The 27,090-nt window shown below is 39.3% G+C and overlaps 2 protein-coding genes across 3 annotated transcripts in view; one reads left to right on the forward strand and one right to left on the reverse strand.

Moving 5' to 3' along the window:
* LOC139777016 (tubulin monoglutamylase TTLL4) overlaps positions 1-27,090 on the reverse strand; it is a 140,436-nt gene that overhangs the window by 84,932 nt on the left and 28,414 nt on the right. For both annotated transcript variants that reach the window (XM_071714284.1, XM_071714353.1), the window contains exon 3: positions 5,551-5,611. The gene's annotated coding sequence lies outside the window, so the exon portion shown is untranslated. The remainder of the gene's footprint in view (positions 1-5,550; positions 5,612-27,090) is intronic.
* LOC139768663 (uncharacterized) lies at positions 13,205-14,019 on the forward strand. Its single transcript, XM_071699510.1, has one exon. The coding sequence runs from the start codon at positions 13,242-13,244 to the stop codon at positions 13,770-13,772; it is 531 nt and encodes a 176-aa protein (XP_071555611.1). The 5' UTR covers positions 13,205-13,241; the 3' UTR covers positions 13,773-14,019.

Consider the following 27,090-nt stretch of genomic DNA (forward strand, 5'->3'; position numbering starts at 1 on the left):
AAAAGGAGAGGAAAGAGGGATCCGCTCTCTGGATGGACCACGGTTTTTTGTGCCTCTTGGGGGGGTTTATAGCGTCGACGGGGCACTTGTTACGGCAGTGGATGCACGTGTTCTAATGGATATGCCGGACGCGGATGAGAAAAAAATGTGGCTTCTCTAGGCATAGGTTAGCGCGGAGGGATATCTAGGAGTCTCGACTTCGGAGGATAGACGAGATAGATGATGAGCTCGAGGCACGCAGGGCCGCATTCGATCGCCGAGCCTGAGAAGCAGTTTCAAGAAACTCATTTATGAAATCATACATTTCCGAGCGGAAAACCGTCTCGCTTAATTTTTCTCTAGAAGAAAACTACGGAAATAAAATTTTTAAACTTTGTCGAGTGTACTTACTAATCACGTAACTACTTCATAAGAATCTCTTATAAAAGAACCCTTCAAAATACAATTTGTTAATTTGTCTGTCCATGTATTTACAAGTCAATAATTTTAGCAATACTTTTTAAAATTTTGCATAAAGACAATAATCGATCAGTAGTCAGAACTGTGTCAAATAATATTAAAAAACAAACTATTTTTAAAACAAATATATCGTATAAAAAAACAATGAATTAGATATTTTAATCTACTTCAAATTTAAAATTTAAAAAAATATAATAATATAACTTATAAAAATTTATAAAAATATTCTCATTATGTGTCTCTAGACATTATTCAAACATTTATTTTTGCATTAAAAAATAAAGAGATTATATTAACAAATTAAATACTTAAACAAATCATACTTTGGACAATGAATTTCACTCAGATAATTATGAGAATTATAACGGAGCTTATAGAAAAGATAAGACTGCAGCCCTGCAAGAATAACGTTATCTGACGCAGAAATCTTCGAAGGGCCCACGTAAACTGGGGTCTACTCTTGTCTCTTCCTTTTTGTACGTTCTTTTCGCTTTCTCCTGCTGCTGCTCTGACTCACCCTTGCACGTGTTCAATTTCAGCCCCTTTGAAAGCTCGTTCCTTATCCCACTGGTCAGGATCCTAGAGAATCCTCGCCGCCGGACCCGAATGAGGTCCTTTCTCGGCCAACCGCTCCGCCCACAGGACCCTTCGCGCACGAGAAAAGGATCGGGCCCCGACCAAAGAGACCCATCAAACTGCTCCTCCACGTGTACGTAAAAAAGATTCGGGAGGCACAAAGACGAAGGGGACGCCGTCGGCGATGGCCGTCGTCTCATCTTCGCGAAAAGTCATTGTCGCCTCTGACATACGAACGGCATTTTCGAATAATTGTTATCGTACATTGGCGATTCGGGGCGAGTCCAGACGGCGCGGCGACCCAGAAGAACGTCATCGTGTCGATGAATGAACGATCGGGCGTCGAACGTTTTGTGGGGCGCCGATACTTAATAGACGCTGATTCGTGAGAAATAGCGCGAAACGATCGAAATTAAGCGCCGTCTTGCATCATGCGCAGATTTTCGTACATCCAGAAAAATTGTAAAGAATATTTTAGAAATAAATCGGAATGTATCTCTATTGTCAATTTTTATCGTATTGGATTAATAAATTAAAATTGTTACAATTGTCTCCGTCTTTCATGTTTTAGAAGGAAATAATTTTAAATATAACATAAAATATTGTATAATTTCTAGATATCTTTAATTATGAAATCAATATAATTTGGAGAGAGAAAGAGAGAGAGAGAGAGAGAGAAATTATGCTTTTAATAGTGATGTATATTAATAGTGAAGATTGTGTTATCTAAATATTACTGGTTGTTACGAAATTTTATACGTATATTTATACAATACGCGCGTATTTGCTAAGCAACTCTCTTTACACAAAGTATTCTGTTTTTTATATCCTCTTTCACATGCATTTGATTCAGGATCTAACTATCCATTACAATTTTCTATGCCTTGCGAATACTATGGATTTACGAGCTTTGCGCATCTGCAATATCATTATATCAGCGATCGACTTCGCAAAAATAAAACGCATTCGATGAGACCGAATGTTACTCACGTCCGAACGCAACGCAGCGTCCAGAAAAAAAAAAAAAAAGGATCGTAAAACGCGAAACGGAAAAGGATCCACGAGCATCTCTTCTCCCGAAGAAAGACGAATCGAATAGACAGGATACCACGATGACACGGTCCACGCTAATCCAGTGATAGAAATCCTTAAGCTGCTACCGGTCATCCGGCGGCAGTGTAGGAGGGCGGCATAGAAAGGGAAGAAGGGAAATGTATAATTTATAATGATAATCCTTTAAGAATGGATCCGTGCCCCGGAGGCAGATTCACGGTCCTGCGATCTTCAATGCGACCTCTCTCCTTCCGACACTCTTCTTTCAGAACTCTCCCTCCGCTCCGAAAAATTTTTTTTTCTCCTTCACCCCCGGTCGGGTGAATCACACAAATCGATCGAGCATGCGGCAGTTTCGTCAGGATCTTGTGTTTACATAGGTGCAGGACTTGCGAGGAACAGCTGTTTATTTAGGGACATAATGGTGACTCGTAAATGGAAACAGATCTTTCCGAGCTCGACGCGCAAGACTTTGGAGAATCTTGGATCCTAAGATTCGATATATGGAAGGAAGGAATATCACCGTGCAGTCCTCCAAAAAGTTTGTCGAGACTCTCGAACTTGGTGTACCGAGTAATGTTTGATATTGATATTAGGATTTTCGTATTGATCTTAAAGCCTATTAAGTAGTTCATCATAAATGCGTTGATGTCTTGGTTGAAATTAACGTTTCGAAAAAGTTCTCAGCGAAAGTGAGAAGTTAAATTCTCTCAAGTTCTCAGCGAAATGTGATACGCGTAATTTTAATATTGCATAAGATTAATATTTTTTACGATTAAAAAATTGAAGTAATCTTCAGAACTATTTTATATAAGCAGAATATACGTACCATAACAATGTATAATAAAAAATGTGTAACGGTATATAATGCGAGAAAAATTCAATCTTTAGAAGCAAAGCTTTTTTTTTGTTAAATAAGATTTGCATCGACGGTTCAGCATTGTACGAAAGCAACGAGTGAAAATTTCGAGGATGTCCCGAAGCAAAATTTATGCGTCGCGGATACGGTTGTTCGCAACCACACGAATCCTTCCCCTTTCTATGGCGTATCTAAGATGACGAAATTCGCCATTGAAAAATACGTGTCGGAGCATCACGCGAGAGAGTTAAGATGCGTCCTTTTAAAGGGAGACTTTCTCACAACACAACCCCCCGAGAATGCACTCACCCACGTTAGATTCGCTTTTCAAGCGTCGCGGCAGGTCCTCGCATCCGGCAGGAGCGTCCTACTTTTACGCAAGACTTTAAAACGAGGACCAAATCTATGTGGAAGATCGAGCACGAGATCGAGCAAGTTCGAACACGTCTCGTTTGCCGCTGCCACGTGAAGAAATTCGATCAAAGCGAGTGCCCTGAATGCTCCGTGCAGGTTTGAACCTGCACCGGCGGATGCAAGGATCTGCTGCAAGCATTTCGAGTTTATGTAACGCGTTACACAAAAAGAAATCTTTTCTTCTTGAAGCAGAAATCATTCCGCCTTTGAGTAGAATGGCGAAACGGATCTGTTCAAACTCGCGAGGATCTGCTTCAGAAAAAGTCTTTTCTTCGAGTTCTCATTCGAATAAAACTGGTTTCATATTTTCTAAAATTGCATCATCCTCTCGGGATTCCTAAAAGATTATTTTTCGACGTTTTATTCACGTAATTGTCTTTAAAATGTAAATTGTATATTCAAAAAGCAGATCGAAAGCGATTGAAAGCAATCCACATAGATAGGTAATTTGATATAAGTATACAATCTCATTTTTTTTTTAAACATAAATATGTATGCTCTTGGAAATATTGTAATCGTCTGAATTTTTCCCAAAAAATCCCAAAATTATTTAAGTTTATTGATAGAAATAGCGGCGGTAGTTCGATATAGCTATATGCTATGTCACAGAATTTTTAAAAATATAAATCTATATCTATTTTCAAGATATCGTAGAGTTTACGTTTGAATTCAAATAGTCGAGATAACGAAATAGTCAACAAGACTTGAGAGAGAAAAATCTCAAATTACACCAATGAAAAGTATTGCACATTGCATGCACTACGTCGGGTAAATAGTTCACCACAAATAATTTCGTCCTACCGCACCGTTAATCAGACATGTTCTGTTAAACCCTCCGATCCGTTAACCCAAAGAGCCAACCCTTTTACCTGCGAGGCCGCCGAAAGGAGTAGCGGAAACCCGCGCGAACAATACGGGAAAGGGTTTCCCTCCCGACGGGATACACCTGTGAAAGGGTTGAGTCGCGGGATAAAAGATCTCCGAGTCAAAGTTCAGGATGTTAGCGACAAGTGCAATAACTAAGACACTTACAATTAGTTGCTCGCGGACTGATTTTTCTGTTTTTCGGCGAAAATCTACGATACTGGTAATTTCAATCGCGCACCTGGTGTGCCTTGTGAAAACGGAGTAGAAAAAGGGCTGCGCAAACGGCAGCTGCGGAAACCGCGTTGCATATGCGCATCACCGTGCAGTCGGTGGTGCGCGCGACAGGTTTTCCCGGTGAGAAACGAGACGACGACGACGACTACGGCGGCGGCTATGACAACGACGAATCAACCCTTGAATCGTCTTGAATTCTCTTTCAATACGTTCGATTCGTTCTCGGCGCAAGATCGAAATGTCGCTTTTATGATTGCGTGCTGCGCGCACATGTGCCCCGATCGCGCGAGGGCGAGGGTGCCCTTTGTGCGTGCATTTGACCCTTTTTACCTGGATCACTCTCATCTCTCGGTTCTCGTTGTGACGCGAGAAGGGGACGAAGGGGAAAAATGACGAACAAACACCGGCCGGTGCTTACCCCGTACGGTGGCCCATTCAACGGTGTAAGATATGCATCTACGATCCCCAATGGACCCCGAAAATAACGAAATACAAACGGAGATTTTCGTGATTTTGAATAATATTGCATTCACACTCCCGTGGCCACCCTTAAACCCCACCCGATACCGCTTCAACGTTTCAATGGGATCGAAAGGGTCCTCTCGCGCGTCGCGGCCTTATGCGTCCAGCCCTTTTTATTCTGTCCACGGAAATTCCATGGACCGGTCCGAGGGGACAAAGGATTCCGCGTGGTTCGCTGACGGATGGACCAGCGAGTCGAGACGCATAAAGAATTTATCCGCGAAGGATGGATCGCTCGATCGTAAGAAAGCAGCGAAATACTGAACGACATCTTCAAATCTGTCGCGCAAATTTCAATTTTTACTTCGAAAAATAGACAATTCGCGAATTATCGTCTCTCATAAATTTCGCACATCGTGTCTCATAATTTTTATGGTCGCTAAACATCGAAGCGTTTTTCAGTTTTGCGGTTAAAAACGCATCAATAGAGAGTACAACAACAACAAACGCATAAAATATAGCTAATAAGATGGATATGTACGGCTTGCTTGAAGTAATATTAAATTAAATACAGCGCAACATGCTTAGCGCAAGGCTTGTATAAGAATATATGTATACGGACTCACCAATACTGGTCGACACCCGAACTGGTCGATCCGCTTCAGTCGTCCCGCGTTGCTGCTTCACCTGTGGCAGAAATTAGAGAAACGTTAATTCGCAAAATAACAGTGCGTTTTATTGCATGGGTGATAAAACGCGCCCCGGTCGGTTGGCGCGGTCACCGGATACAAAACGAAGGAAAATGCGGCAAATTATAATCGCGCGCGCACTTCAACGCGATCATTAAACATTTCGTCGAAGACACGTCGAGCTTTACGAATTATATTGACGAGCGGTGAAAAAAAAGCTCGTTAGAAACCGCCGGGCGTCCCTCGGTAATTCGAGATGCAATTCGGCCCGATTACACATGGTGCCGCCTTAATAACCGAAATTTGTATCGACCCGCGACCGACACCCCCTAAAAAATATTTAATAAGCACCGAAAAAAGTGTAATAATCTGGGGTTACTATAAATTCACCCTGTTCGCCGCCAAGTGCCAAACAGCACCCGCTCGGCTGATGCGATCATTTAAAGTAACAAGTGCAATAAAATAATAAATAAGCTTTATACGACTTCCATACATCCCTAATTAGTTTCAGTCCTTTTCAAAAATGTCACATTTTTTTCTTTATTTCTCTTTCTCTCTCCATAGATGATTTATGTATATATTTTTTGTTACCGTATTCGTTAAGTAATAAATACAAAAATTTTACTTATATATTTAACACAGTCATAAAATAGATTTAAAATATTATTATATGATTAAAATATTATATTACGTTTGATTTTTATATTTAAGTGCCACGTTTAAAATTAGAAATAATAAAAATCCATGACAAGTTATTCGAATCATTTGTACGGATTATTTTCAAGTATAAAAAGAAGAGTATTTTTACGAATTCCTTGCACGTGTTAAATTCAGATCTGTATACGCGAGACGAGAAATAAACTTCCAATCAAGATCTCTATCTAAAAATGGCATCTACTTGCCAAAAACGATTACCAGTCTCGTATAGAGGCAAGAAATAAAAAAATGAATACGGTAGTCGCTGGGCTATTTTTCGCTCCGGGTACAAACGAGATATTATCTTTTTTTTACCATCTCCTCTTTTGTACCCTTGTCTGTCGTTCTCTATTCTATTCTTATGTTGATTTTTTTCTATAGATTAACAAATAAAGATAATATTGGCTGATTAAACAAATATCTAATGAGAAGATAACAATCCACATGAGCAAAAACAAAATAAAAGATTTGCAATTGTTTGCGATAGCTAACAAAACCATATAGCCTCTAATCATATTGTACATATAACGTTAAATATGATCATCCGACTGACGATGAATTCTAATACTTAGCAAACTAGATATGGAATACACATAATCAAACTAGATAAAACAGAACGTAAATGTTACGCGATAATTATCGCTGCATATAGCATCGCATCGTGCAATTTGCATCGGACGGATTAACTTGTGGAATGCGCGTAAGAGAATCAATGTGGCCTTCTCCCTTTTTTTCGCGCGCGCTCACGCGTAATGGTACCGATTTTAAGATCGAGATAACTCGCTGCATCAACCACGGATGCAGTTACCTTCGCCTGGAGAAATGAAGCGAGACGCGACTATCTTGGCACCGCACCGGCACGGCAGCTCGTTCGGATTTCGTCGTTCCACTTACAAACGATGCTATCGGGCATTAAAATCCGTGGAATGTTCTCGGTAGGATATTTTATTACCACTCTTAGGGTGTTTCATCGGTGGAATCATATCGCCTTTCAATTAGACGCACCACCGGTAAGGGTAGATTAGGATCAAATTTTCGGCTGGCCTTTAAATCTCGATGGCACAAAGCGTTTCCTAGTTTTTTTTATTACCCTCTAAAACGACATTAGATTCAAACCAATTTGAGTTCAAATCATATCGAATTACTTGCCAAAATATCAAAAGATTATAAAGTTTTATATACAGACAGTAATATAATTATATGTAACCATGCCTCTAAATTAATTTGCCTGAAAATTTGAAGTTGATTGAAAAATTAAATAATTGACGTCATAAAATTTCCAGCAAGAAAAGATTCTCTTTAAATTTGTCACAGAATATTTCATTGAAAAAACATCCAGTGGTATCAGTTTTGCGCATTACGAAATACGAATATCTCGATATTGCATATTCTTTGTTTCGCCCCTGCAATCATCTCGCCAATTTATCCACAACCGACTCAATAAGCCGCAAAGGAAACCATTTATTAAAGTCCGCGAGAGAGCGAGCGAGCGAGCGAGCGAGCGATCGCGGCCGAGTAACGTACGTCAGAAATTTTCAACAGAAACCAACCGGATTCACGGTGGGCGCTGTGCACAGGTCGAGTTATCTCGATCTCGAAATCGGCACGATTACACGCGAGTGCGCGAGGAGGAAGCAGAAAAAGAAGCAGAGGAAGGCGGAAAGCGGAGAAAGGGAGCGAGAGCGAGAGGAGCGCGGCGAGACGAGGATGCACTTCTGCTTGCACCTGCCGGTGACGTCAGAAGGGACTTCTTGTTTGGGCCTGCTCAGCCCCGGGGGTCACTACTACTGTTTTAAGTTGGCCTGCTCGTTTCTTCGCCTTCCCTTTTCCCTTCAACCTCACTCGGCCCTCCTTTTTCGCTTCTACCTGCTGCATCGTTGAACATGCGTGTACAAGTCAGACTCGTTCATACGCGAGCGCAAAGAATGCCGCGGTCATTACTCATATATTAATTATATGCTAATGAAAATGTAGAATCGCGTTCGAGAACGCGACTTGATGAGCACTTCCATGGTCACGATCTCTAAGTACAACCGAGAATAAATGCAATTTTTTTGCCGAATAATTATCTTACGTGATTACATCATATATGTTCGGAGTAAAGATTATGAAATTCGTTTATAGCATTGTTAATTTTTTCTCTTACAATACATAAAAAGAACAATATAGATCTTGAAATAAAAATAAGTAATTTATATTACATTTATTCTCGCAAGTACTCCGTTTCCAGATTAGTACCTAAAATAATATCAGGTTTTGTAATGTTCGATATCTGCTGTACGTGTGTGCGATAGCGCGTTGCGGAATCGAAAAAGGATCCTATCTGTTCTATAGATGCTGTAATAAATAAACAAAAGAAACACACGCGTGCATCCTCGAGCCATCTTTTAGAATTTAGATGCATTCCGCGACGCGCGTTCAGTCTGATTATTCAAGCGTACGCGGATCCTTTTTCTCGTCGGTTAATGACGCGATAAGCGATATTATCGCGTGGCAGACTGCCAGGGGTAGCGTTTTAATCAAGATCGTGTCATATCGCTCACCTCTAATGTTTGCCACGGCCGAACGTGAAGGGGATCGCACGCTTCACCTTTGGAATAACGTTTTATCTGATGGGACCCGCGACACTCGTCCCGCATGCGATTTGCATAATCTAATGCCCTCGTCGGAGGCGCGGAATAAATATAGGAATATGACGCGTCGTTTCTGCGAGATTCAAAGCGGCGCGTGTAATTTGCGTGATAATGGCTTCAGGTGCTACGTAATTTTTGACAAAAAATAAGATTTTTCCATAACTTCAGCTATTTTAATGCAAACAAATTCTGATTCGATTCATGGCATACGAGGGTAGTCTGAAAAGTTTTGAGCTTAGAACATCGACTTAAAAGGAGACTATGTTGAAAAATTTGACCGAATTTGACCGAAAAAATCATGTTTGAGGCTCAAAACTTTTCAGACTACCCACGTACATATGTTATTAAATTTAAACGTATGCATGTATGGCCATCTTTTTATTCAAGAAGCTTTCCTTGCTTAAAAAAAAGTTGGAAAACGGTGACTCGAAATTAATTTTAAAAAGCTTTACAATACATAGTAAAATGAGGTTCAAGAAGATCAACAGAATAGATTTTTAGACTCTTGATATTTTCCAACATGGAAATTATCGCTGATGTACAGTGCCCGTCAATGATTCCTTTCCAGTCCGCGCCCGCGTTACCAAGAGGAAGCCTGGAAAGGAATCATTGACGGGCACTGTACTTAGATATAAGTATATCAAATAAAAAACTTTCGAAATTGTAAAGTCGAATATCATTAACGCCTAAACTGCGGTGAGGAGCTTATGTCGCTAATTGGATCATAGGGATACGTTTTGCTCAAGGAGCATAAACGCATCTTCGAAATTTGTCATGCCGCACGCGCCTGTAACTTTTCGTTTCGTTTAGGCGATATGTCAATATCGACGCCATAAAGCGGGTATAAATCTCCGGGACGAGAATACACGGTGCGGCCGTTAAAATCCAGCGAAACGTTTCCAAATCGCTGGTGCCTCATAGCGAACGAGCAAAACGATCATGAATTATTAATTCCACGTGAGACGCCTCCGGGACGACGTGCACGCCCGCACGAAAACACGTGGGCGCGGCTTTAAATCAGGACACCGCGCGAACGGTCTCGAATTAATTAAAATTTGACGGTCGCATTAAGAACCGGTTGTAAGATCTATCCGATCCGGCGCGGCGGCGCGGCGTGAGGATCCTGCGAGACGAGAACGAGCGCTTCTTACCAAACGACTGCGAGGAGAGCGAGGGGAATGAGACAAGCGATCCCTGGGGACTGTTAGAACAGAACGTCCGCGGATCTGCTCGCAAACCGGTTTAAATCCGCGGTTAACAGGAAACGCGCGGAATTATCCGTTTCCTCAATTTTCATTAGAGAGCCGCCTGCTGCCTACGAGCTAGAGACGTTCGAGTTGGAGTCGTTGTTGCGATTAAACCCGTTAGATTTAGTAGATCGACGAATACGACAATTATCTGTGAATATATTGTTTTATGTTACTTGGTTTTATATGTTAATTTTATATGACCGGAAATAAGAGAGGCTCGAACGCCTCTACGAGTTTATGTTAGTGTGCAGGACTCAGCATGCGATACACTCCATTGACTTGGCTACCACGTGGGTGAAACTGGTCGATCGATATACTTAATGATCCACGACGCTTTTAAATTCGCCATTCGAAAGGTCGATGATTTTTCGGTTAAATGTGGAACGAGGCAAAAATCGAGGTTTGCGAGTTAAAAACGAAGGTGAAATGGCTAATATGATTGAATATTCGATAAACTTTCAAAGCATTTTAAATAGAAGAAAAGCTCACATCTAAATTGGAAATTATATATAAAAACTAACCGATATAATATACATATATACATATGTAAACGAATATTTTTATATTCAGTTAATTTAATTTCAGTTTATATACCAATAAATATAAATTAGAGACTGTATGTTAATATTAAATAAATCTGCAAAAAAAACCACTCAATCATTGATAGAAAATTGATTGTCACATTATATAAATATAATAACGAAGAAATGTTTACCATAATATCTGATGCAGAACTTGACTCTATATATCAATTTAATTTTTTAGTCAAAAAATCTTCAAAAAAATAGTTTGGAAAAATTTCAAGATCGAAAAATGATACTCTAAAATAAAAGCAAATAAAGTAATCCTTGCAAATCATAAAAGGCTTACCGCAGTCGGCAGTTTCAGGCTCGTTTCACCTGCCTCAAGCTATATTTTCGAAATGCAAGTGAAAACAAATAATACCCCAATGTACCTGTCCTTCGAGGGGGCAAAGTTTGCCTACGGCATATGGCTATGGTGTGCCTGCCCAACTCGACAAGACCCTCCACAACTCGATTTTCACCCTCGATCGATTTCCATTGCTGTTCAGGTGCATCACCAAAACCGTCCCTAAACCGCCAGTGATTTTATGTTTAAGTCGGCACAATTGAATTTTTCCCTTCCCCCTTCCTCTCTGTAAAGTATTTATTATTTGCACCTCTCTCTATACACACAAGGAGACAATTGAGAAATCCTTCCAATATATATTTATTAACTGTAGGCATTTATAGATTTATCTATTTGGTGCTAACGTATCCATTAACTATTCACCTGATGCTCCGCATCATGAAACAGGTTGTAAAAAAAAGTCCCACCCCGTAAAAAAACTCGGCAATTCATAGGGTGCGAGAGGTGAAGGAGAAAAAGTTCACCTCCCCACAAAACTTTCAGACTTTTTTATGACGGTACAGCTAATGGACGCAACGTGATCGTGTCATGAAGACAAGGGGCCGAGTTCCGAGATAACAAAAAATCCGGTCGGAGGCGTATTTAATAGCGGGGGTTACCGCACCTATCACGAGACGTCTAGACGCTTCTCGGCTCTAAATCTCTCGTGCACAGTGGGGTAATGAAGGAAGCCGGGGTACGTTATTACCGCACGTTAATTACTATAACTTACCAGCTAGCTATACGCTAACCCTTTGGCTTAAAAATTCTCAGCAACGATCGTAGCTGGAATTGCTCTTTTTGAACTGAGGGAATCACTGATCTAAGAAATAAATTATTTGTGCAAAATTACTAAATACTTTAATTAAAATATATATTTAATAAAATGGTTCTAATATAATTTAGATAATAAATAACTTTTTATATAATATTTTATGATTATAACTTTACTTTTAAGAAAAATTTAGAGATAATAAAAGTAATTAAAATATTTGCACTTGTCCAATTAAATTTTTATATAACAAATAAAAACTATGCAATAATTTAAATTTTTACGTATATAATTTTATAGAACTACCTTTCTTCACCCCTGCCTCCTGTAAAGAATCATGCACGTATGTATAGGATATAGAATTCTGAATTTCTGCATTGCAATGCACTTCGAGTCACGCTACTTTGCGTGCCGAAATTGAATACACAATCGATTGTATCTTACATGAGTTGATACAATAAACGTTTCGTGAATCTAACAATCGACTAAGTCCGTAATTAAACATTGAGCTTTCTTCGTTCATATAATTATCTCTATTATCGCTGATGTCGTGTACAACCGGTCAACTTATCCTCGAACCACGTCAATTCCTATGCTATCAGCAAGACGCAACAAGTTGGATATTCTGTATTCAGCTGTAAAGCCGACGACAAAATCCGTCTCACCTCACGCAAGCTCGCGTGACGCGCACGAACGTGTTACGACAGGTTCGAACCAGTCTCGAAGAAGCAACACCACCCCCTTCATGCTGGAAATCTGGGCTCTATCCTAGAGAAAGAGACCCCTCTAGAAAACCTAAGAAATCGGAGTCACGCGGAACGAGAAAGCGAGGATCCACTATGTAGAAGGTCGAATGGGGGTGATCACGGGGGTGTGCGCGCACGTGTATGTGTATCACGAAGGGGCCCCTGCGAGCAGGGTGCTGCAAGGACCCGAGATAGGTGGTGGGCGATCGGGCGGCGAGGGCGGAGGAAGGAGAAGACCGGCAGATGGTCGGCGTGGACCCCGACGTGGGAAGCTCCGAATTCTCCGAGTTCCCACAGCCAGAGTGCACCTGCCTTCCCCACTCTTTTACCCCGTGCTGCCTGGGCCCGGCGGAGCTATATAAGGTCGGGGTTGCTCGTACTAAGGTACCATTCGCTCACTAGCCTCTCGCTCCAAAGCGACTTGCCCGAAAGCACATCCTTCGCTTTCAAGTTCTCTCCCGCCAAGTTCCTATCGAACGACAGTTCGTGCCACGTGTTCCGAGTTCCGACAGTTCGGAAGAAACCGGTTCAGTGTACCGTGGTTCGAAGGAGAACGCTTACAGAGAGAGATAGAAAGAGAGAGAGAGAGATAGCGAGAAAAAGAGAAGGAGAAAGAAGAAAGATGGCCGCTGCCACCACCATGAGCGAGCACACGCTGTTCGACTTCGAGCTCAACGACGTGTTCGAGAACGAGCTCAACGACAATCTCTACAACCTGAAGATGTCGGAGGACAAGGCCGTGAGCAGCCGCAAGAGCAGACGCAGCATGCTGAAGCCGCTGAAGCCACTGCTGCGAATGCTGAAGAAGCGCACCAGCAGTTACGCCAAGAGCAACAAGCGCCAGGAGGCCGTGCCTCAGGTGGGGATCTTCACCGAGGAGATCGAGAACCAGAACAACGCCAACGAGGCGCTGGAGCGTAGGCTCCTGCAGGAGCTACGGGACGCCGAGGAGGGAGCCGCCATCACCGTCTGCCTGGACGGACAGATGACCGTCGTGCCGGTTGTGCCTGGTCAGTGCTACGTGCCGGTGCATTTCGCCCACACTCATGCCGGCGACTTCTACTGGACAACTCTCAGCATGGCCGACAGAGACCTGTGCTACAAGGAGCGCGCCTTCTCGCAGTATCAGCTTCCCGAGGTGCAAGTGGCGTGAGGTGTCGTAATCGAGAACAGCAGCATCTACCTCAAAGGCGAATCACCCGAGCTGATTACTCGAGATTCGCTGAACTTCCTCCCGCGGAAGCGTCCTCGAGGTCGAGGACTGACGCTGTCAATCGAATTGTGGGGTGACAGCTCAAATAAACATTTCGAAACTGTGATCGTTAGATTGTACTATGTAGATTTTAGCTCAATGACAATTGACTGAGAGGAGCATTCCTTGTAGATGTAAAATTAATACATCAAAGAGAAAGAGAGACGCATTATATATATATTTTTCTTTTTATATTACAGCGACACATTTGTCGCGTTTGTGATATTTGTACCTATTATATGTATACAAATTTATAGAGTGTTATTTCGACATTGTGATATTGGCTTTAATGTCAGCAAGTATCGCTGACACTTTCCTATCTGTCTTCCAATATGTTTGTTTGAAATAAATGTTACTCATAAGCAAATATACCTTGTGTCAATTAATCTTTCCCTTCACCTTAGTCTTAAGCAAATAATTTTATAATAATAGTATAGAAATCTTAAATCTTTTTTATTCTTTTCAAATACATTTCTTTAAAGTTGTAAAGAGAAGAATTTATCGACAGAGCGTACACGAAAACAGCCCTTTAAATTCATCTGATTTCTTCAAAAATTCTCGCGTCAAAATATCAACAAAAACTCGAATATTAAATTCATTAATTAAAAAATTATTTTCAATCAATTTCTCTTTCAAAAAGATTTCTTTTGGAACTTTAATAAATTCATCGATCTGAAAATGCTTCAAGAATTCCAAAGGCGGCTAACGCAAAAGTTTTGACCAAACACTTGGCATAAGTTCGAAGAAACATCGGACAAAATTATTTCGTCCACAAAAAGTTAAGGGAGATTTTACGCGGGAAAACTTCCTCAAGGTAAGTGCACGGAGCTACGTATTTAAAAAGATAATTTAAAGAATCCTGCAAAAAAATTCCAAATTTATTTTTTCTAAATTTTGATTTAACCATTCACTATTAAACAGAGTCATTGTTGTTTTATAAATCAAATCTCAACGCTTTTATATCAATAAGATAGTTCTAATCAAATGTGTTAATACGTGTAAGTTATAGAGAATAGAGATACGCGATATTGAACTTCTTTTATAATAAATTCGGAAATAGAAACGAGACAAAAAAACAGACAATAGTTCGTTGGATCGAAAATTCTGCACGAATACGATCGACATTATGCCCACGTGTTGTCCATATGTGACAGACACATGTTCACTAGGGGTAGATAGGGTGCGAGCGAGTTCACATGATTTTCTACAGTGGACACGAGGGTGGAAAAAACCTCGACCCTTAAAAAGATAATAAAAGATACTAACGATAATCAGTAACCGTATATCGGAGCATAACAGAATAATCGGAGGGGTGAATAATTTGCACACTATACGATAGAGCTGATTCAATTTTGTTTACTTAATAGAAACACTCGATCGTGAAATGCTGATATCACCTGACACTACGATACTTTGTTAATAAAAATAAATAAGTAATCTATATATATATATATGTTTTTCAAATGAATAATAGCGTGTTACTATATTATTAATATTCGAATAAAAGAAAAGTAATATATGCACAATTTTTTTATATATTTATTATTTTATATTATACATGTATTTATATTTTATATTTATTATACTTATTACTTTATATTTAATTATTTTATGTACTTATCTAATTTATACTTTTATGAAAAATAAATTCCTTTAATATAAGCAGTACATCTGTTAATTACGTAATATATATTAACATTGATACTATCTTTTTTAATTTAATTTAAAAATCAATAAAGAGACACCGCAAAATTATTAAAATAAACTTGTAAAATAAATGTTTACTTTATTTATTTAATTTACATATTGACGAAAATTGATTGAACGATTCAGCGAACAAAGTAACTTATATGTGAAAACAAATTATTTGCAGTCTTCCCTTGATATTGGGGTACATAGGTGTCAGCCTGTAGGGAAGGCAACCCTTCGGACAACCCCGCATTAGATGCAAGCTTGCAGCCCCGCATTGGCAGGGGCTTAGCTTTCTTTAGCATACGCTTTACTTAAAGGAGGTCAAGCACGACATGGCGACATTGTAAAATAACTTTGTAAGAAGGCCCGCCCGGAATGTATCAATTACGTGAATTATTTTCACCGGCATCGCGACATCGCGTCGATTAAATAAATTAATTCATTATCTTGTTACACTTGCTCCCCCTTTCCCTCCATCCATACCACGTTCTCTCACCTCATTTACGGTCGTCTCACGGCTATCCGGACCGTGTAAATTGGTCGGAACGAGTATGTCGCAACCGTTCGATAACCCTTTTACGTAATTACAGTGATTAAAATGTTCGCGGAGGAATTCAGTCTTGCCGAATAATGTCCACACGGTGGGAACACCTCGACTTGCACTCGTTCAAGACACTAATGGCAGAGAGATATTCGTAAATTTAACGGAAGAATTCGTGTTACAATGATATCTCAAACGTCAATCCGTCGGTATGTATGATTACAGTCAAGATTTATAAAATCCTATACAAGCAAGTTAAGTTTATTTTACACAACAAAAAAACAATCTACAGAAAAAAAATGAAATTGTAAAAAATTTGCGAAATATGTAAGCTAAGAACACTTCGTACGATGTAAAAATTAAAATACAAGCAAATAATCAGTCTCATTAAATTGTTTTTGATTAAAAAATAAAATGTTAGAATAGTAGGACGAGAAACGGTTGCGATAGCGATTAATAAATGCGACTTGAAGAATTGTATTTTCATCTCCGCATGGGAAAACGACCTGTTTAATACTTTCTTTTATCACGCCACTTTCTCGTTGGTAATCTGCGTGTCGGAAAAAAAAGAGCCGGAATAGATAGTTAGCTTTACTTTTTTTGAAAGTCACATAACCGCGGAAATTATATTTGTTGTACGCAAAAACATAGCATTTTCGAATCCATTATAATATCATTAGAACCAATTACAAAACAAAATAAGATATATACACGGGCAGATAATAACTAGCAATCTCAATCAACATCAAAGATAATGATTAATTTTCTGCATTTCTATTTATAATCCTTCGATGTTAATTAAAATATTCAAGAAGATAGGAGGTGATTTGCAAATTAAGTAACTTTATCATTATCATATATATGTGTAAAGAATGCAAGAATGATAAAGGCTGATCTACAATGTGCTCTTTGTTTTCTGTTTTCTGCTCTTAACCTCTTTGCGACTATCTCGTACTTCACAATTCCGTCGCGTAACGTGATGTTTCTTGTCTCTTCTGAAGTTCGTCAATTTTTATCTTGGGCGACAGAGAACAAAAAACATCGCGTTACGCGACGGAATTACGAAATACGAGATAGTCGCAAAGAGGTTAAGAGCAGAAAACAGGAAGCAAAGAACACATTGTAGATCAGGCTTAAGAGATACTGCAAGGGGACAAAGCACTGTGTTTGCTGGTAGCGAAAGTAATAAACCGGTTGCATATATGTCGGCACGACAGAACCAAACGATTCATTGGCGAACAATCGTCGCTACTTTCTCGGTTGACATTTCTCAAAGCGAGGGAAAAAAAATACGTGTCGTGCGGAATCGGCCACCACTTCCTCCCGCGTACGGCCGATAGTCGTCGTCCTTTACTGTTCTCCGCGGAGTGAATGGCGCGGCGCCGCGTCACACCTCCCTCCTCGTCGCGGTGAACCCGCTCGTGCCAGCGGAACGCTCGCTCGCGCTACTCGCTCATTCCCACGGCCCCGATATCGCTGCATTAATGCGAGCCGGCGCACACGCGCGCGCACGCACGCGATCTCCCTCGTGTGCGCGTGTCAAGCCGGATCCTGATATCGAGCGAGCGAACGCGAACGAATACGAATGAACAACTCGCTTCAACGAGTGCAAACAGAATTACTCAAGCAAATTGCTCATTCGTGTTTGTTCGCGCTCGTTTAGTCTGGTTCCAGTTTCACGTGCACTGGACAATCGCACATGCGGAACGCTCTTTCGCGCGCGTTTCCAATTACTCCTCGCGACACGTATTTATCATCGGAATCTAAAAATTTGACTATTAAAAATAACAAGAAAGTACAACTCTTAGACTTGTACCTATAGCGATTACATGAATCGATCGTATCGACAAAATGTATCAATACTAAGAATAAAATTTGTATCTTGATAGACGGTCATATTTTAATTGGAGATCAACTGAGAGTATACTCAATTAATTGTGAAAAATTTACATCCGTAAAATCTGATAACATTAATGTATTATTCAATTGTTATAAAACACTCCGCAACTTTAATTATTAAATATCTTTGTTTCAAAATACAAAGTTAAGCTATCACTAACTAATTGTAAATATAAATAGGCTATGAAAAGAATTAGAATATAAAACTGGCTTATTATAACAATTTTAATTACATTTTTTATTAAGTAAATTGATAAATAGTTGATAAACAGGTAGAAAGGTAGATTAATATCTACCTTTTATTTCATAAGAGCCATTATCTTAAATTAAAATAAAAAAGATCATCTGTCACTCACTGACACGATGCGCGCAGCAGAAAAGTTATAAATATACCCGAATTACAGTAGCGTCCAAAATAATTAATATTTACACAATAATAATTAATTTTTACAGAATAATTCTTACGTGTATTATGTAATTATAAATAATTATAAATATTTATTAAATAATATTTGTAATTATAAATAATTTAAATAAATTTAGAATTTAAATGATAACTTTACTCACCTACAACGGCTGCATCATTGCCCGATGCCTCCTAGGTCTCCTCGTCTCCTCAGATTTGCTGCACTAACACAATGTTCACTCGCGAAGACACGATCACACGCCAATTAATCATCAAAATACGATCATCGCATTACACTTTAAACGACGCTCCAGACGTTCTCGCGTTAGATTCGCACGATGTGCATTTTATTCTACCGTAACGAAAGAACAAGACGAGAAAAGTACGATTACACAAAGTTACACGATATGCTGCTTCTTTATTGCTGTTTTTAGAATTAACGAGAATGAGCAACCTACATTCGTATAAACAAAAAATTTTAAGCCCAATATATCCGATTAAAACATCTTCAAAGAGACAATTACCGCATAAATATCACGTAACAATAATTTCCATCCTAATTCAAATGCACAGCAATAATGCTTCAATAAATAGCCGTCGCCTTGATACAACGATTTATAAGTCGGCTATCGTCAAAACTAACTCATCGCGTGAGTTGATAATCGCTAATTGTTCATGGGGGGCAATCACATTTTCTTCTAACAGTTTTCACGATCGCGTTTCGAATAATGTAACGACGATACACTACTTGCCGGGTTTAGTTTCGATCGTACGAACATAAGGTGATAGCGCGAAAACGACAGTATGCTGCAGTATACGCCACCGAGTGCCAAATTTCAGCTAGTTTAGTTCGTCGTCCCGAAAATATTCAAACATCTTAAAACAATTATTAACTAGTGATTGAAGGTATCACACAGCTTTTCTTGGATCAAATCGCAAATCGCAAATGGCAATTTAATCCGACGTATTATTATTCCGCTCTCTGTCCGAAAATACAATAAGCGAATTATTGAAAAAGGCGAGGCACGATGCGAGACGTACATAGATATTCAAGTCTAATTATAAGCAGCATTAAAGAAACGATCGTCAACCGTAAATATCGTAAAGCAGCAATGCATGTAGAATTCCTATTTTTCATCGATCTCTATTTCGAATGTATAAATTACGAAAAATATCAGCTGAAATAATAGTCGCCTCGATATGCTTGCGAGTCTATCATCGCAAAACCCGACTAATCGTACTAAATTATAACCGTGAAATATTAATATAGGAAATAATTGTACTTTCTCTCTTGTCGCGTTCGCGTTTCGATAGATAATGCGACGACACGCGGAGCGGATCGCGGCACTACCTGCCGATTTGAATCTCGACGCTCGAATGGGAGGGCGGCGACCTTGCGTAAACACATCGCGCTCGCGCCGCAATAATAACCTCCCCCCCCCCCCCCAAGGCCGCGTGCCGATAGAATCGTTATCGTTTCGAAATATTCAGTGTATTATAAAAACAAAATCACACCGAGCATCTATATACGAGCAGAAGCTATGAATACGGACCTAAAATACGTACTCGTTGATAATGGTTCTTAATTTAAATGTTCATAGACGTCTCACCAAAGTAAAAAAATGTCATAAGCGTTACATAATTAATATAATTTTTTATAATCGATAAAATAAAGTTTCAAACAAACATCTCGAAAGCCGAACTGATTAACTTCTTATAAATTTTAGTATCACCAGAACACACATGGTTGATTTATAACTTCGCCAATTTTCATTACTTTTTATCCCACGGAGTTCATCAGTTTGACTTCTGAGAGACTTGATTAATCAACATTCTACGCTTATTATCTAATTATATTATCAACATCTTCACCGATAATTCTTTAAGTAATACTGCCTAAAAATTAAGTTACAAAATGTCTTTAAATTGCAAAGAAATTAATCGAGGCAAAAAATTATGAAATTCCATCCGTAATTGAGAATAACTCAATCATCATTAGCTTCAACCATACAATTTGATCTAATAAGATAGATAAATACACGGAGAGAATTTTCTCTTAAAATTTACCCTGAAATCATGGTAGTTGTGGGACAACATGTACCACCAAAAATTGTATGCGAGCTGTTCTGATTAATATATCTACCATAATAAAAAATATTAATATCTATTACATTAAAATATAAAATATGTTTGATTAATTTTACTAAAATATATCTAGGAAATTTCAATAATTTTTCAAAATTTACCAATCTGCTTAGTAATTTTTATCACGTTGTTTGTAAAATGTCTTTTGTATATTTTAAAAATTCCTTGGTTGCCAAGTTGTCCCAAGTTTGTAGTAAATTTAAGGGTAAAATATAACAAAAAATTCTCTCCGTGTAGATACAGTATAGATCAATAAAATAGATCATATATCATGACTAAAGAATCTGGTAATGATTCACGAAATTTATCTAACATCTATGCGTGAATTGGCACTCACTCTAAATTTGTCAATAATTACGCAAAGGAAAGGAACACACGTCAGTTTTAGTTGCCAAGAGAACCCCGCTGCCGGCGAGCGAACGGCAGCGACGAAAAAAGAGCGCTTCTTTCGCGACTGGATGAGGAGGCGAAAGGGAGCAGGAATGAAATTGGCTCGTGACTAATGCCGTTCGTCATGGATGATCGCTGAGCGTGCTTGCGCCATTCCCGTGCCAATCCCGCGACGCCATTCACGGGAAAAGAAAAGGAAGACTCGAATTGTCCCCTCGGCGCGTACGCGACCTCTTCGAGCCGAACGAGCACGTCGCAAGACCTCTTTAGAACGGCGAAAGCAATTGAAATAGACGACTGTTGCATAACGATGCATCAATAATAGCGCGATCGATCAATGACGCGCGATTTGCGAAGTGCGAATAATTAATTACCGAGGAAACCGTTGTACACAATTCAGTGACCTAACGTCAAGTAACGATTACGAAACCAATATGATCTCAGCGTGTGCTGAAATTGTCCAAGTTACAAGCGCGGAAAAATGTACTTTACGTCAATTATTAAAAAATAATTAAATTATTGACAATTATTGATATTATCTCCACTATCGCGAATAAGATATTAATTCAGCATATTTTTATTAAAATGGTGTTTATCTTTTTTAAAAAGCTGAACTAAAATTATATTCTGTCTAACAACATCTCGCCACCCGTGTGGAATAAAACTTAAAAGCAAAGACGTCATTAACTTATCGCGACTTGCTTCGTTTATATTTAATTAGCATTGACATTTAATTTAAACATTGGTTTTTTACATTTTCTGATATCCTTGCCAGTTTTTGTGAAATAGTTAACGAACGTAAATGAAGATTAAAAATCTTCTGTGACAGCAAAGTAATCATGCTGAATGCCTGTCTCCAATAATCCGAGATAGAAAGGTAGATAGGAGAATCTCATTCCTGATTACTTATCGTTAGCGCGAATTAGCATACGTCAAAAACACATTAATAGGATTACCTTGTGCCAAAGTGAAGAAACCGGTAACATATTCGTGAATTCTAGCATTGAAAACGATTGCTCAACCATTAATTTGGAATATACGTGAAACATAATCCTTCTGCATTTGATGATCGTGCACATCAATCGTGTGATTCGACATTAATCTATACGATAATCTAATTATTAAAATGTAAAAAAGATATAATTAGAAATCTTGACTTATAAGAATATATATGAAATAGAAGAGTTACGAAAGAAATGGAAAAAGGAAAGTCTTTTTGCAATATACAATAAACGGTAATTTTTATATTAAACATCCCGAAAAAGAAGAGATCGTTTTCAAGAAAATCGTTTTTAAAAAAAAGAGTAATTTTACACACACACATATATATATATATATGTGAATTTCTGATATCTATTTTTCTGAATTATATATATATATAATTCAGAAAAATAGATATCAGAAATTCCTTTCCAATTTTCAGGATAATTGGCAATATTTTCAAGCAATTTCTAGCTCTGCAAATTGCCAAGAACGATTAACAGTTCAGATATTCGCTCGCCGATGTGATTAAGGGCTAACAGGAAGCCCATATCTCAAGGTTACCACTCGATATATCATTTTCGCACAGCACCGACGCAACATAATATAATGTGATAGATGAAGGCGTGCAACGCGAGATGTAGTCGGCGATTAACTCCGCGCTCCAATATGGAATAGAAACGATAGAAACCACAAGTCGGACATATCTTTTACACACGGTCGTAAATTTATGTGCTCTCTTGCCGCGCTATGGTCTACACCAGAATTCAAGGAGACCTACGTACGAAAGCAATCACGTTCGTGACATACGAACCCGCGTAATTAAAACCGCGTGACGACCGCTAATGATTAAGCTATATTTATCAATGACGTCAAACGCAAGGAAATACGTCGAAATTTTTGTAACATATATATTGTTTTCGTGCGAGCAGAAGCCGGACTTAAAGAAAAGTGTAAATCGCAGAAACGGTCAGATCAAACAAAACAGATCGAGATCTTTTCAGTTAATTTTCAAAAGTATAAAGAGCTGATTAATAATTCAAGAGCTAATTAATGCTATGTACAACGCTATGTACAACGCGTGCATACATAATTTTCTTAATTCTGATAAAGATTCAATTTTGCAACAGGCTCGAATGCGCGAGATCGATGATACATTACGTAATCTCTCATGTGAAATGCGTCAGGCAATATTTACGCATACACGTTCCTTCACCATAGCGCGCGCGCGCGGTTAGATGCAAATTAGATTCGCGCCATCCTGTTGATCGCCGTCTCGAACGCATTAATTAACGCGCTTGTTCTGAGGAAGCTAGACGAGCTCGCGGACGGACTTGATTAACACCTTATATCCTTCCAACGTTTAAGAGGATTACCGGATGCCAAAGATTTCAATACTGCGGACGCGTAATCATATGCTTCGAGATTTCTACGATTAAATCTTTCTATCGGGCCAGCATGATTCTCTCAGTATCATATTAATATTCAGTCCCCTCTGCAATTTACTTAAAATGTTGGAGCAGACATCATAACGAATATCTAATGATGCCGCGTTGATACGTTGCATTAATATGTATTTATATCAACGAGATGTCAGATATCAGATATCATATATAGTGTATCTGACATCTTTAATATTTTTATGCAAAACTGCTCATTAAAACAATATGTATAAATACGATGTAATTTTCCATTAATTTAACAAGTGGCTTTATCTCTGTATTTATCCTCTCGACAACATACTTCTCCGCAAAAATCTATAATAAAGAACGGCCCTGTTTTCATATTCAATTATCGAGGAATATCAAGAATTCGATCACGCAATTTCAATTGGGCAACACGCTCGTACGCGTCGTACACACACACGCGCGCGCTTACGACGTTCATTAACGTACTGTGTGAAAAATCGCGGCTTTCGGGGAATAATTACTTATGACACTCGACGTGATGTGTCATTAAGTATGGAGACGGATTAATGTCGGGTCAATTTAAAACGTGATTGCAGTTTGAATTGGGTACCACCTGGATGTTGTTTACCGCAAAATGCGATTTTGAAAAATCGAGGTTAATCGTGCACGTTTAGTAATTGCATCCCGACGCGCGGCATGCATCAAAATCGTATGCATCTCGAACGGACGTCTTTTAATTCGCAATTACAATCGATTGAGTCGATACCATCTACTGCTGCGTCCTTAATCCATAAATATGAAAGTTGCCTTGTATTAATCAAGCGTCTCGCGCCGATCGCGCCACGAGGATCATTTGTCGAATTTATCTCGTGCTCCGTCGGAGATTAGAACAATGTTATAAAACCGAAACATCATATAATTATTGTACATAAGCACGCGTATGTAAGACTGAAACATATTCGACGGATATCATACTTCATGACATAAAATCAAAGATAGAATCTATATAAGACTTAGGTTCCATAGTTAATTAGTAATTCCTACGTGCTCCCCTTACAAAAACATTAATAAAATATGAAAAAAATAAAGCAAATAAGACATTATTTAGAAAAATTATGCTGCCTGAGATTTTTCTAAAACTCTTCGCACACGTAATCTTTTTTATGTATTGAGCTCATGTTTGATATAGCATAGAAACAATCGCCGTTGCTCCGTTTTATGCCCGCGACTGTCGCGACCTTGGCTTCGGATTTTTTGAAAATAGTAAATGGTGCACCTGGCAACTCGTGCGTTCTAGAAGAAACGACAATTTTATGCTCCCGTTGCGTCTTTGTTCCATGCAAAACTCGACGCTCGGTGCAGAGTGGCTGTTACACAGTATCGCTACCGTCGCGTTAACTATAGAACTTTGCGCCGTTGCGAATGCAGCAAGCCGCCGTAAAAGTAATCGAGCCTTTGGCAAGGATAATGGCACCTCGTCTTTCATGCTTCTCCTTTCCTTCGACAATGTAACCGAGTGTACGATCAAGATAACAAAGTTTGAAGTTGAGTGATGAAAAAACATTTTACATCATTCGATTGCTTGTGCAAACTGGATGGGCAGATATGATAAAATATGCGATATGACAGGGAAGATATTTTTAGCGTCACCTCAATTTCTCAATCCAAGATTACAATTTGCATATTCTAGTAAACAAATTAACACGAAGCATTCCGCACAATATTTATAGTCTTCTAAATCTGATAGTCAAATATTTTCGGCGAACGAAAGGCGAGAAGCAGGTTTGCTTGACGTAAATCGACCACGTGGATAACACGTGGACGGAACATCGTAGAATAAATTTATACGTATATACATATACACATGGAGGGAGATAAAGATAAAGATAAAGCAAAATCCCAGATGATAAATAAAACAAGATAAAAAGTGTTAATTAAAACAGTTACGTTATAGAAACACAGAATATAACACGTTTTATCCATTATATATTTAAATATTTTTAGGTATTCAAAATTTACATAATTACTACGTCGTAAATTAATATAACATATCCAGTCTTGTATGTTTTATTAACTTATTTCAAGATTCACTACGATGCTGTCCCGTTTTGGAAATAACCTTCATCACGATTGAACGATTCAACTCACACGACTCTCCTGCACGCATTCCAGGCAGACGAATTAGGAAAGATCGCATGAGCGGATAGCTGCGTTCGCTTTCATTAAGAAGGCGAAGCGACACGCGTCCGTCCGGGGGGACTCAATAAAAATCGATCAAGCCGTTTTCGGTTAAGGAAAAGAAGACGGGGTGAATGGGGAAGAAGTGAGGCGGGACGGTGGCACAGAAAGATCGTACATACGTTCTTCCTATAATCTGACACTTTAACGAGCGTGGCGGCGGGAAAGACGGTGGCTGCTCTAGGCGCGTCGCCGCCACGTGGACAGCCCGCGCCCGTCGGACGAAACTTTCTCGGTCCGCGGCCTGCTCCCGGGCAACACGGCTTCTCCTTCTCGGGGGCCCCCGGGTTTCTCGTGGGAACTTGAGACAGATGCGTCGCGCGTGAGAATCTCGGGCAGATGCGGACTTACGCACCTTCTCTCTCGAGTGCGCCACGCACTGCCTCGTATTTATAAGGCGTACACGTACCGCGCGTAGAGTATAGGTAGAGAGATAGGTGTATACGTGTAGGACATGCCGACGCGGTATAATACGCCCGACCATAACCCGCTTACGACTCGCGGCTCTCGTCTCCTCTCTTCCATCCCGCCTTCTCCGCGCGACGACATTCTCTCTTTCTCTCTTTGACACGCGCGCGATCGGCCCGCGATTCCGCTTCTCTCTCTCTATTTAGCTCTCTCGGTGCGTCGTGATTGTAATAGAGGTGCCGCATCGGATCGCGCCGGTCGTGTGCACGGAACGTGTGCGGAACGTGGCTCTCCGCCGGTCTCCTCCTTCTCGCGCTGCCCTTTTTTCTCTGCCGCGTTTCTTCCACGCGGTTACAGGGGGACGCAGTCGGTAGAAATTGATAATAGAGACATATATTAGGCAAATTATGTATCCATGCAGTCGTACAAAATTGCAATTAAAAAATTTAGTACAAATCAGATAAAAATCATAAATAGCGAAGGTGAAGATCGAGATTTTGTTGAATTGTCCACTATAATTACTAATTATGTTAAATATAAAATGTTGTATATGAAAAATAACAAATTTTTTAATTAACCTTTGGAATACTCTTAAATACTGGAATACGCTTAAAATATTGGGTGTAGTTCCGAATGACCCCCGCTCCCGATCGACTTAAAACTTTACAGATAAGTTGTTTTCGATGTGAAAAATGAATTCCGCGTGGTCCCAACTTCGGGAAATAAAAAAAAATTTTTTTTTTAATAATAACATTTATCGACTAAAATTGATTCTATATGATATATATGTTACTGTAAAAGTGATAAATTTGATAATTATACATAATTACCGGTTATTATGCATAATTTTCAACATACGGTGATAAATGTGATCCACGCATACACTTTTCACGCGAAACAAGGTGCCACATGGGTTTATAACTTTCCACGCGTGGAAAGTTCACGTATGTACTTTACAAGGCACACTATGTGTCTAGTTTAATGGTAGTGGAGCCCCCCGCAGGGCTTTTACTTTTACTAAACGTACTATTACTTTTACCAAAAAGTCTTGGTTATTACCGGTAAAATTGATAAATTTGCTATAATTTATCACATTTATCACCGTATGTT

Source organism: Temnothorax nylanderi, unplaced genomic scaffold (assembly GCF_030848795.1).
Source record: "Temnothorax nylanderi isolate EJ_2023f unplaced genomic scaffold, tnyl_v1.0 TNYL_tig0001_pilon, whole genome shotgun sequence".
Classification (NCBI taxonomy): domain Eukaryota; kingdom Metazoa; phylum Arthropoda; class Insecta; order Hymenoptera; family Formicidae; genus Temnothorax; species Temnothorax nylanderi.

Excerpts from the sequence above, each read along its gene's own strand:
- LOC139768663 (XM_071699510.1), top strand. The coding sequence starts at position 13,242 with ATGGCCGCTGCCACCACCATGAGCGAGCACACGCTGTTCGACTTCGAG.